Source organism: Amblyomma maculatum, chromosome 6 (assembly GCF_055883805.1).
Source record: "Amblyomma maculatum isolate TAMU_Amacu chromosome 6, ASM5588380v1, whole genome shotgun sequence".
Lineage (NCBI taxonomy): Eukaryota > Metazoa > Arthropoda > Arachnida > Ixodida > Ixodidae > Amblyomma > Amblyomma maculatum.
Genome location: NC_139349.1, coordinates 29,135,050 through 29,147,611, shown reverse-complemented (window position 1 = coordinate 29,147,611; position 12,562 = coordinate 29,135,050). Strand labels below are relative to the sequence as shown.

Below are 12,562 nucleotides of genomic sequence, written 5' to 3'. Positions count from 1 at the left end.
AGCGTTTAATAATAGAACCCTAGCTAGTAAGGCTATTTTAGCTGCTGTCAGAGGAACTAGAGGGTATGAAATTTGATATCATGGGGTTAGGAGGCCAAATGAGGTATATATATACTGTACTGAAGGAAGGGCATGCACTGTATTACAGAGGTTTACCGCAGAGGCGAGAACTAGGAGTACGTCTCCTTGTCAATAAGTATATAGCTGGTAATATAGAGGCATTCTATAGCATCACAGAGAGGGTGGCAGGAATCGTAATTAAGCTTAATAAGCGGTATAAACAGAAGGTTGTGAAACATAACGCGCCTCCATGCAGTCATGTTGATCAGGCAGTCGAAAGCTTCTATGAAGACGAATCGAAAATGGGGAAAGGAAAGACGCAATATTCTGTACTAATGGGCGACTTTGATGCCAATGTGGGGGAAAATCAGGCAGGAGACCAGGCAGTGGGTAACTATGGCATTGGCTTTAGGAACACAGGGGAGAGTTACTAGTTGAGTTCGCAGAACGTAATACCTTAAGAATCATGGATACCTTCTTCAGCTAATGGAAGAAAAGGAAGTGAACAGGGAAAATTCTTAACGGGGAGACTAAAAATGAAATTGACTTCATACTGTGTTCTAGCCCTGCCATTATGCAGGATGAAGGTAATCGGGAAAGTGCGATGCAGTGAATACAGGATGGTAAGGTTTCGAATTGGTCTAAATCTGAAGAGGGAACGAAACAGATTAGTAATAAAGAAGTGCATCAACGAATTAGCGGTGAAGGGGAGGACAGGAGTTCAGAATCTCGGTACAGAATAGATATTCAGCTCTAACCGGTGACGAAATTAGCCTAGAAGCAATGAACAATAATTTCAGGGATATCATTACTGAATGGGCTGTAAAAGTAGGCGGTAAAATAGTTATGGAGGACAACGGTAAGCCGTCTACGGAGACGAAAGATTTGAGTAAGAAACGCGAAAGTATGAAAGCTTCCCACCCAACAAACCAGATAGAACAGGCAGAGATATCAAAGCTAATCAATAAACGTAAAGTGGCTGATATAAGGAAGTATAACAGGGAGAAAATTTAGCATGCTGTTAAGAACGGGGGAAGCCTTAAAGCGGTGAAGGAGAAATTGGGCATAGGCAAAAATCAAATGTATGGGCTAAGGGTTAAGGCGAGCAATGTCATCACGAATATGGACAAGGTTGCCACAGTGGCCGAGCAGTTTTTTACCTATCAGTATAGTAGCCGAAATAGACAGGACGATAATGAGATTGGCAGTGGAGAAAAGCAGTCAGACGTTACGCCATTAACGAAGGACGAGGTTAAGAAAGCTTTAGAAACTTTGAAAAGGAGTAAAGCCGCTGGAGAGAATCAGATAACTGCAGATTTGTGGAAGGATTGGGGGGATATTATGCTAGGAAAACTGGCCACCCTGTATACGCAGTGCCTAGTGTCATCGACTATACCGTAAACATGGAAGACCGCAAACATCTTAATTCATAAGTAAGGGGACACTAAGAACTTGAAAAATTGCAGACCAATCAGCATACTATCTCTTACATGTAAGGTATTTAATAAGGCCATCGGTGATATAATCAGCGCAACCATAGACTTCAATCAAGCAAAAGATCAAGCAGGTTCTCGGAAAGGGTACTCTACTATCGATCATGTCCGTACCATCAATCAGGTGATAGAAAAATGATCTGAATATAACCAAACTTATTTATGACATTTATTGATTACGAAAAAGCATTTGCCTCAGTTTACACCTCGGCGGTCATGCATGCATTGCGAAATCATAAATCATGGTGTAGACGAGTCTTATGTGAAAGTACTGGAAGACGTACATGGAGGCTGCACAGCAGCCATAGTCCTGCATAAGGAAAGTAACGATATCCCATAAAGGTGACACGATCTCTCCAGTACCGTTCACGGCTTGCTTACAGTAAGTATTCAGAGACTTCGAATGGGAGCAATTAGGGATAAGGGTTGATGGAGAATGCGTCAGTAATCTGCGATTCGCTGATGACATTTCCTTGGTAAGTAACTCAGTGGATGAACTACAAAGAACGATTAATGACATAGACAGAAAAATCAAAGGTAGGCTGGAAAATCAATATGCAGAATACTAAAATAATGTTCAACAGCCTCGGGAAGGAACAGCTGTTTATGTTAGGTAGCAAAGTACTGGAAATATTAGGCGAATATTTCTACTTAGGACAGGTAGTAACCGCAGATTCGGATCATGAAAGGGAAATAAGAAAGAGAATAAGTTTTGGATGGAACTAATTTGGCAAATACTCGCGCATTATGACTAGCAGCTTATCGGTATCGTTCAAGAGGAAAGTACACAATAGCGTCATCATACCTGTACTCACATGTGGTGCTGAAAATTGGAGGCTAACGAAAAGGGTTCTACTTAAATTGAGGACAACGCAGTGGGCTATGGAACGAAAAATGGTTGGGATAACGTTGATAGGAAGCGTGCAGAGTGGGTCAAAGAAATAACTCAAGTTACTGACATTAATTCTAGTGGACATCAAGAAAAATACATTGGCATGGGCAGGACTTGTAGAGCGAAGAGAGGATAACCGATGGCCGCTTAGGGTAACAAACTGGATTCCAAGGGAAAGAAAGAATAGCAGGGGCGGCAGAAAATTGGGTAGACGGATGAGGTCAAGAAGTTCGCAGTGGTCAAGTGGATGCAGCTAGCATAAGACCGGGTTAACTGGAGGAATATGGGAGAGGTCTTCACGCTGCAGTAGGTATAGTGCGGCTGATGATGATAATTGATGATGATGTACTTGGCAGGGATAGTTGGTCTGGCAACATGCAACTGTTTGCGGTGGTGTGGGCTCTGCAAGAACAGCAGCGAATGTCTGCTCTGCGCGCTTTTCCACTCGCAGTGGGTGTCGCCCGAGCCCCCAGAGAGGCCCCACTGCGCAAGCGAAAAGCGAGTTGTTGTGCAGGGAAGCGTGCGTTCCAGTGAAGGAGCGACAAAATGAAGTATGAAGGTAGAGCAGTGGCTACCTAAGGGAAAGGACGTTCCAAGAAAGGCCTCACTAAGCGCTCCTCAGTAAGGCGTGTTTATAGATTGACCGAAGGAAGGCGCGTCGCTCTTACGGCGTTCTCAATCAGGCAAGGAGCGTTTCAAAATCTGGCCCTTAATCAACTAAGGCGTCTAAGATTCTGAAATCATCGAGTGCGGAGAGCTATTACAAGAATAAATTGACAAAATTTGTTTTCAACAAACCTCCGAAAAATACACAAACACCCATTTCGTTTCCCGTCCGATAAATATTCGCATCAAAATGGTGTTACAGACTTAAGCCTACCTCTACATACGTATAAGTACATACCTCTTTACATGTAGCGTGTGCTTATAGGTACAGTGCGTATAAATGTAGGCGATAGCAGCTAAGTTAACCTATCTAAAGCAGTACCCTGTTTCCCTTTTTGTCACCCGTTCTGGGCGAATCATGCCTGGCTTAGTGTTTAACATGGTTGTAGCCACTGTAAGAAGCATGAATGTTTAGGTGTCCGCATGTTCAAGAGTATACCTTGAGAAAGTAAAACATAACCCTCACTGAGGTTTGATCAATCCTTCGTGACCTTCCATACATCTGTCATATCACAAATACAAAGAATATCCCACTTACCTACACGTTAAGGCTTAGGCAAAAAACAAATGCAGGCAAATGATACAAAGTGAAGCGGCAGAAGAAATGCGTCACCCCGAACACACTTCAAAACGCTTTATTTGAGGCATTTCAGTGGAGGCACGGAAACGAATGGCAGGAAGAAGACTGGTTTAAGCCTTCGCAGTAAGCTCCCCTCTTTCTAACGCTCCCACTTACTGCGTAGACAAATGCGCGTTTAGTGTCGTTTGTGTCAGTCTTAAGTAAGTAAACTCCCGAGATAAAAGGATAGGAAAGCATTTCCACGTTCTTCTTTCGGCATGACTCTCCAACTACTATACTAGTGAAAACATCACGCGGCGACCTTATTTTGAGGTGGCCTGCGCGAAAAAGCAATTCGAGCCCAACTTCTAAATATGAACGCTAACTGAACGCTAAACCTGTCTGAAGGCTTAGAATTCTGAGCTGAGCCCATCGCTGGCATAGCACGCCAGATATTTCCTACCATGAAAGCATCATACGCTTACAGGTCTGTTCGAGAAGTTTCCCTTTGGAAGTGCTGAACAGACTACGTAGGCGCACGTACAAGCTTTCGCGTGCCTTGGCGGGCGTCCGCTGGCTAATGCGGGAAGCTGCTTTCGACACTTTCAGGATTTACGCCTTTCTCGCCGGAGTTGGCACCGCTGTAATGGCCTCCTCCCGTGGTAAAATACTCTCAGCTAACCATAGTCGGGTGGGAAACAGCCTTGGCTTCTATACGTGGACTCGATTTCCCGCGAACACTGCACTGTGCAGTACACTGGGCTCTCCATCACAGCAAGCAGAAAAAAATAAACTAGTGTAAGTTCAAGTTATGCGTTACAGGAAGGACAATGGGGGTAAACAGGTCGTTTTCGTCCTTCCGCCAGCAAAGTAAACATGTCCTTTTTTGGAAGAGCATAGACTGTATTGGAGACCCAGTAGAGCTTCATATAGATCACGCTCGCCGACTGCCAGGAGCGGCAGCTAACGTAACGGGAGTGTAACATTGGCACTTTTATTTGTAGCACGCACCACTCTCCACGAGGTTTGAGACTATGAGCTCGAGTGGTTCGTTACCGCTCGATTAGCCGGTTAAAATTCTGTAGATGAAAAGAGAGCGAATCAGCGTTTTAAGACGAAAAAAAGAACTTCTCCAAGCAAAGACTTAAATAAATACCCAATCTCTGTGTGAAGCCTCTGCTGGCCCGGAAAATCGACTATCAGGGTAAAGAAAGTGCACTCATAGTAAAGTAAGGGTGCGCCGTGAGCCCATTTACCAACAAACTGACCGTTCAATAACACTATCATGACCTTTGAATTTTGACTTTTAAATGAACGCACCCACCCCTGAAATTTCCTCCCCAAAATTGACTGCGCAATGGCAGAATTGGGTTGGCACTAGTTCAGAAACAACTTGGCCACTCCCCAAATTTATTTAGAATACCTCTCTCAAATTTGGGTGGTCTAATTCGACAACTTTGTTGACCCACGTTAGAACTTGCTTGACCCACCGTTAAATTTAGGTGGCCAATTCCGTCCTCCCTCGTATCGATATTGCCTAATGTTTTCGCAATTTAGGAATTGCTTTGACCCATGTCCAAAACCAACATTGTCACTGCCAAAATGGTATCTGTCCGCCCTTGAATTTGGGTGGCCCACTCCCAAATTTTTTTTTTTTTTTTGCTAAAAAATTAAGTTGCCGCACGTCTAAACTGATCTGGCCCCCGCCAAGAATGGAGTTAGCCAAGCTCCAAAATTACTTTCGATCAATCCGAAAATTTTTCACCCACCGGCTCGGGCTACAACTAGAATTTAGGTGGCCCACTCTAGAAATTTAAGTGCCCACCCTAAAAATTGCATCGGAAAGTTCTTAAGTGCGAACGGACATTCGTGTTTTGGACGCTTTCGAATGATACTGCTTTGAGTGGCTCAATCAAACCGCCTCTCATTTTTATACACCCACCTGGGAACGCTTTTTTACCAGCTCCCAATTGTGGCAGCTGCTGTGAAACTCCCTTTTCGCGGGACGTGTCGGAAAGAAAACTACCAAGATGTGATGCACGTGCTACAAAGCGTGAGCATTTCTTGGAACGTGTAATACTATATATAAAATCACTACGCTTACCAGCTACCTCTGTCCAGAAACAGCGCAGGTGCTGACATAAAGAGGAAGATTGATCGACGAAGACATATATGCAGCCTTGCACAGGCGAGAAGAAGAAGTAAATCGACCAATCCCCTACTCTCTTTATCCATGATTACATTATAGCTACTGGTAGGTTAACTTGTTAATCATTTTCAAAATTCCTCAAGGTTTTCTTTTTTTCACCAAAATCATTATAATTGTTATTAAATTCTAACAAACATTTACAGCCGCATTCCCCAGGCCAATTCCCCATTGTGGGTATATGCTGCGTTTCAAGAAGCCAACAACAGCGATCTCTCACTGTAAGCATCTAAGAGCACAACAAAAAACAATGCGCTTGAAGGAAGAAGAAGAAACCGAGCTCTTGTGTCTGTCTACCTCTTGCTTGTTTAAGCCGACTCTAACAACTGGAAAGAAAAATTATGATAAAGGCAAGAAAGAAGCAAAGCGCGAAGTGCACTTCTACAGCAGGAGTTAAGGAGGTGCAGTCGAAAGTGGGTCCCGTTTATAGTGAAATAACATTGCTTGTCCTTCGCGACTAGCAGCCAAAACGAAGTGAAAAAAGCACGAGACACGGCCTTCATGCATCTACCAGCACGGACCATTGGGCAAGTTGTCGCATTCTTTTTGAGCTTTCGGAGAGCAAGGCACTCGCAAAACTATAAGCGTCAGTTTTTTCATCGTGAGAAAAGGGGGAGCGGGGGAAGGGGGAGGAGGGGGGCGGGGGGGAAGTAAAGCGCGGCGGTGTGGTTGTGCTGCACTTGTGTAGCGCCATGATGGTACTCTTATGAATTATTTTTTCTTTGCTCGCACAAAATTCTAAAATGTAGATCTATAAAACATTAAAGATCACATTTGATTTTCTTACAGATGTAAAATTTAAGTAATATAAAGGCTGATAAAAGCGTACTTACGATAGTTTCGTATCGTTTTGTCTGTTATACCAATGCCACCTAGAACTAGAGGGCGCTGGCTGTACGCTGCTATACGTGTCTGCGAGAAGTACCATCATGGCTGCCAACACGATCAGCAAAGGAGGGGAGAGTGTTTATATAGGTGCGGTGCCATCGCTTTCGCTCTAGTCTTGGTTGTATTAACTCTATGTGGCTCAGAGTTGAGATGTTGAAACGATATTTATGAATTTATCTCCTGCATTTTAATTCGAAGCGTGATAGCAATATAAAGTGCAAGGCCTCTCGGCCTGCAGGACCAAAAATGCTGCCAGCCTAAATAACATCACGCGAAAGTGCGCCTTGAAACAAATATGGCGTCATTGTTCGCACCCTGAACGGAGACACCGGCGCTAAATATTGAAGCACCCTAAATAATGCTGATTACAAGCCGCCATTACGTGCACGCTACAGCACCCCATCCAGCTTTTCAGCTACGCGCTGTTGTTCAAGCGTGGTGCTACTATAGTGACCCCGTGTTCTCTTCGCATGAAGCCGGAGGACTAGGAGAAACAAACTGCCGCACCCCCGATGGTCGGGACGGCCACTGTATCCTGGCGTCGCAGTGCACGTCGCTGAACGACCTCTCATCGACCGAGCGGCGGCGCTTCGTGTGCGGCTACCGGGGACCGCTGGCCAAGCTGTGCTGCATCCCCGAGCCGGAGGCGGCGGTCAATTCGACGGTGGTGGCACCCCGCGAGGCGGGAGCGGGTGGAGCAGCCATAGCCCCCGTCCCGACTGAGCCACTCCCCGCAGACTACCCATCAGCACTGCCAGCAGGTGAGGCCCAGGGATAACGCGCGAAAACCTGTAAAATATTTCGCCATGTTCCGTTTCATATAATTAAATGATTTGTTTATTGTATGCGACCGCTCGCGTGCTCCCCTCGCCGTCTCCCCTTCATGACTTAAATAGAGCTTCTGCAGCATTTCACAAGCATTCACCTGTGCAAACTACGTTTGCATCATCGTATAGCAAACGGCGGAAAAAAGTGCGCGTGTGCCAACAATTTTAAATCAAAATGAATGCTACTGCAGGTGGCCTTAACACATTACTTACAGCTATCAGTGACGGGTACCTGTCGTGACGGGTACCTGTCGTGACTTTAAAGGCTGAAATGCACTGACATGTCCAAGGGTTTCGTACTGTCAACAGCTAACCCTCAGCAAGAAAGCTTTAACTCAACAATGTCGTAAAAATTATTCGAAAGCTGCGCGTCTTTCCCCATGGTCACAATGTGAAAACATAGCGTCGCTCACTTGTAGACGAAAAATGTGAACTGCACATTGTGATAATACAAGTTGAAGGAAATGCCAGAAATAAAATGCATGGAAACAGATTATCATGCTATGAGCACTGCCTGGTAGAATGTGACAATCAAATCAGTTCTTAGCCGCGTAGTATATACATGAGACGAATCGCATCGAGGGATCACCCTGTCCAAAGGTACCTAATTTGGGACCTCCTTCGGAAACATATTTCGCTGCAATCTCTTTATGAAACACGTTTTTTTTAATGATGATGCAACCGTGGCCGAATAAAGCATCCAAGAGGATTTTATGCACAAAACGTTCAATACAGGTGCATGCATTATCCGCCGAGATGCCTCGAGCCAATCTCACTAACTTACAGAAGTGATCATACCGGTCACCACTCTCAGTCTACGGAGCTCTTGGAGTTGCACCGTAACTAGTCTTGTTTGCTTTTGGAAATTGCATAAATAACGCACGCAGTTCCAAATGTAATATATCCCTCTAACTGTTTTTCCTGTTTAACAGGTTTCTACACGACAGTGACTCCTGATATCCCTAACATTTGTGAACGCCTAGAGCATATGTCACGTGCCTACGGCTTTTTCGATAACACTCGTGCACATGGGCACACGTCGACTAAAGCAAAAAAAAAAAAGATCTCAATTGCCAGGGATCGTGCAATTCTACTCGCACCGATTTCATGTCGGCGACCAGATGTTTTAAGTCGGTAAAGCGTCTTAAAAATGTGGGTAACGTCAAAATATATGTTCATGCATTTCACCAGTAACAAGCAAACTTCTCCAGTATTGGCACATAATCTATCAAACTAGGCTATTCCTCCTGTATCATTCATTCTACAGAAAGAGGCTTAAGCCAAATATTTCTCCGCGGCGTAAGCGAGAATATACCAACCAAAGGTCTCTGAGGCTCTTCAGCTTTCCTGCACTGCATGCGTGGTCTCAATAAACTATCTTGCCCATACCACAACATTGTCTTGAGATGCAACTACAGGTATCAGGCAGCGCATTTTGTCAAGCCCCATCCTTGCTCGGAGGACAGAAGCTGCTAAGCCTTAGTCTGTAGATATGAACAACGTGTGAGAGGGCAACATCCCTTTTCTAGCAGGTTAGTTGCGACCGGTTCCTGAGTCTTTATTTCTGAGACATCTTTCGCAGGCCCCCTTAGTCTTTTGTAGAATGGCATGTGTGACAAGCGGCTATAAACGCGGTCATTGGGGACTTCAAGCTCTGAGTAGGCGCACTGATGGTGCCCACTCCAGTAATGCGTACTGAGCCCCAACAGCTGCTCGACAAGCCCAGTATGAGTGTCCATTTACGTATGATAGCTCGTAAATTTGATGCTTCAGACACCACTGCCAACTATTCGGCAATTGGAGGCGAGAGTCTGAGCGCATATTTCCTGCAACTCCTGGTGCGCAGGTTGCGGCCTGTCAAGTGTGAGCGACTCTCGCGTGGTTGGAGGACGGGTGGCTGATGTCGGCGCGTGGCCATGGATGGTACGTGATATTTTGACTCGTTTGTTTCTTCGGTGACTCTTAATTTCTTTCACAGCTAAGGCATTATGTGCCCAAACGCAACCATTGCCATCACATGCGGCGAAATATTTTATGTGCGTTTGTGTAGCAAAGCCAAGCATTAATTTGCGCTGAGTGAATTCCTTAAGAATGAATCTAGATCCTCCTTGTAGCTCTTTTTTTATTATTAAGGCCTCAGCATTCGCTTCCACAATGCACAAAGAAAAATGGTCCGCTTATTTTATACGTACGAAGCTTGTGAGCGTTGTGAACAGGAAGCAAATTATTGGTGTTACCCGTTAATAATTATAATTTATTAGCAATGCGCCAGTATTAGTGCGCACACTCCCCAGACACCTTTTGAGTGTGTTTGGGGGTAGCTGTTCCGATCTCAAGGAGATATTCTCGACTTGAGTGGCAAGCTCAGCCGGAACTCAGCTACCTGTAGTGACAGAAGGGGGTGGCCGTTTGGTGCCCAAGTTTCGCCGGTTCAAGCCAGAGTAAGGGTCGGAGTCAAAATGAACAAGCAAAGAAACTTTATACAGCCAGAAACGACACAGAGGAATTCACACTAATAAGAATGCACAGACAAGAGGTTAACAGAACGACAATGCAAAGCATGCAACTAAAGACACTCTAAGTAAAAACAGAAAAGCTTCAAAACAATAAACAATGCACGAGAGAGTCAGAACAGATAAACACCAAATTGTTCACCAGGTAGTCTCTCAGTTTCTTGGTCTCAGACCGACGTCTGGAGAGTCACGACGTGGCCGCCCTGTAGACGTGCGCCGCTCCCTTGCAAACCAGTGGGCTTGCCGAACAGCGAGTTGACCCCGGGAGCTAAGCAGTAGCACTCGATGATAACGCACGCCGCAACGCTGCCTCTAACACTGGCTGGCTTGCCGAAGCGACGCGGTCTCAATAAATAGGGCACGCCGCTTCTGTCTGTTACAACGCGCCAAGGCCAGCGCGCACATACACGTAACTGTCACTGTATAAGCATTCTCTCTTCCTCCCGCCGAGGTAAGCGCCCTCATTGGTCAACTTCGGCCCAACCTTCTGGAGACATCCAGTTGCTTCTCCGGCCGGGTGAGCCATCGTCGCTGCCAAGTGATGAGGACGGGGTGACGCTGATGCATGTAAGGCTACGCGCTCTCCTCACGCGGAAGAGGAGACATTTCACCAATGTTCTAGGCCATTCTACGCAGACGCTTGCGCGCTTCCTTCGCACCGCGCTAACTTGACGAAAATGTGTGCCGATTTCATGACAGCTGGTATATGAGCGAGCTAACGCTAGCATCATCAAGCTCATAGCTGTTGAAAATCATTTTCTTGATAAAGAATGTTATTTGATCAACTAGGCCTGGTTATATTGTCTCCCGTAAAGCCACGCTGCGGTGGCTCAGTAGTTAGTGCGCTAGAGTGCTGGACCCAATGACGCGAGATCGGCCGCGGACGCTTTCCAGTGAAGGCGAAAAGCAAGTTGCCTGTGCGTGCTGTGCGATGTCAGCGCATGTTAAAGAACCCCGATTGTTCGTAATTTCTGGAGCTCTTCCAATACGGCGTTTCTCTTAGCCTGAGTCGCTTTAGGACGTTAAACACCATTAACCAAACCAAACCTAATTAACTAAATTTAACCAGTCAACTTTTTACTTTTAATCATGCTAAGAAATTGAAAGCCGTCAACATAAAAGCTGAGTCTAGTTTCTAAGGTTTCTTAATCTGCGTTTTTTTTTTATGACATTAAACCATATAAGTCACACAGTTTCCATATAAGTACTTTTCTTTTGCTACGTTTACGCCTACAAGCGAAGCATGTTGGTTTCGGCTTTCGACTCGGTCGGGGCAAAACCGGGCTTAGTCTGCGCGCCTCCTTCAGTGGCTGCGATCCTCGTCCCTTTTGCTCGCAGGCTGCCATCTACCTGAAGACTGAGGCACAGCCCAAAGTGGGGTGCGGAGGTGCGCTCGTCACTGATCGCCACGTGCTCACCGCGGCCCACTGCGTCAGCGTCGGCGCACGAGCAAGACAGTGAGTGTGCTTGCTTTGTTTACGGCTGGGGCTCTATATAGCACACGTTTGAAATATTTAGCATAGCGTGTGCAACACATACCATGAGTGCCAGCCCTCAATGTTCCTGTGCAACTCATCCTGAAAATCGTGGCCGTGTGACGGGTGGTCGTGGTGCGTGGTAGCAGTGCCTTGCACGCTGTAAAGTTTTTTATGAGCTAAACGAACTCGGCCTAGTAAGTTGTCGTCGAAAAACACTAGAACATCACATCTATGCGGACTGCATCATGGTGGCGATGAATTTTAATGGCTTAAGGGCAGACCTCACAGCGCCATGTACATAGCGTTTCCATCTACTCATGGCAGATACCCATTTCCTTTTTTTTTTTTCGAGCGTTTAACTCCAGACAAGCTGCGAACTAGGCCAGAGAAAAACATACGGGCATTAGGTAACCAATGTGCTCCCGGCGACACTAGAGTTTGAACCCCGCGTCTTTCACACGCGAGGCGGATCAAGTCGGACCGTGCTCTACGAGGCAAGACAGATGAAGGCGCGGCGTGGGTGTCACTTTTTTTCTTCCCCGGAATAGAACGAGTTGTCTAGGAGCTTTTAAATGCAATGTCCTTGAAAGCACTGTACGTCTTCTGCTTAGACGCCACCCATAGTCTGACAAGAACGCGATACTACTGCAATTTACATCGACGAGGTGGCGCCATAGATGCATCGCATAAAGCGATCATTATTTATTGGAGCTGTGCACAGGTAGCGCACCAGTGTATGTGCCTTTTTGTTGTGGGCGAAATATTTAGGCGCTTTAATGCTCCTACCAGTTGTAATTACAATGAAGGGTAAACATGTGATCAAGGGATTAAATACAGAGCTCACTGTGCGAAAACTTTGCCCGAACTTGCTGGGCAGTTTCTTGATAAAATCTTGTAAGCCCTACCATTCGTGAGTGAGTGAGTGAGTGAGTGAGTGAGTGAGTGAGTGAGTGAGTGAGTGAGTGAGTGAGTGAGTGAGT

The 12,562-nt window shown here is 45.8% G+C and overlaps 1 protein-coding gene across 3 annotated transcripts in view; it reads left to right on the top strand.

Moving 5' to 3' along the window:
• The window catches only part of LOC146185337 (venom protease-like), a 54,004-nt gene that overhangs the window by 18,596 nt on the left and 22,846 nt on the right, over positions 1-12,562 (top strand). For all 3 annotated transcript variants that reach the window (XM_084606287.1, XM_084606286.1, XM_084606284.1), the window contains 3 exons: positions 7,241-7,525; positions 9,438-9,514; positions 11,443-11,561. In XM_084606287.1, the coding sequence (XP_084462413.1) occupies positions 7,241-7,525; positions 9,438-9,514; positions 11,443-11,561 (481 nt within the window). The remainder of the gene's footprint in view (positions 1-7,240; positions 7,526-9,437; positions 9,515-11,442; positions 11,562-12,562) is intronic.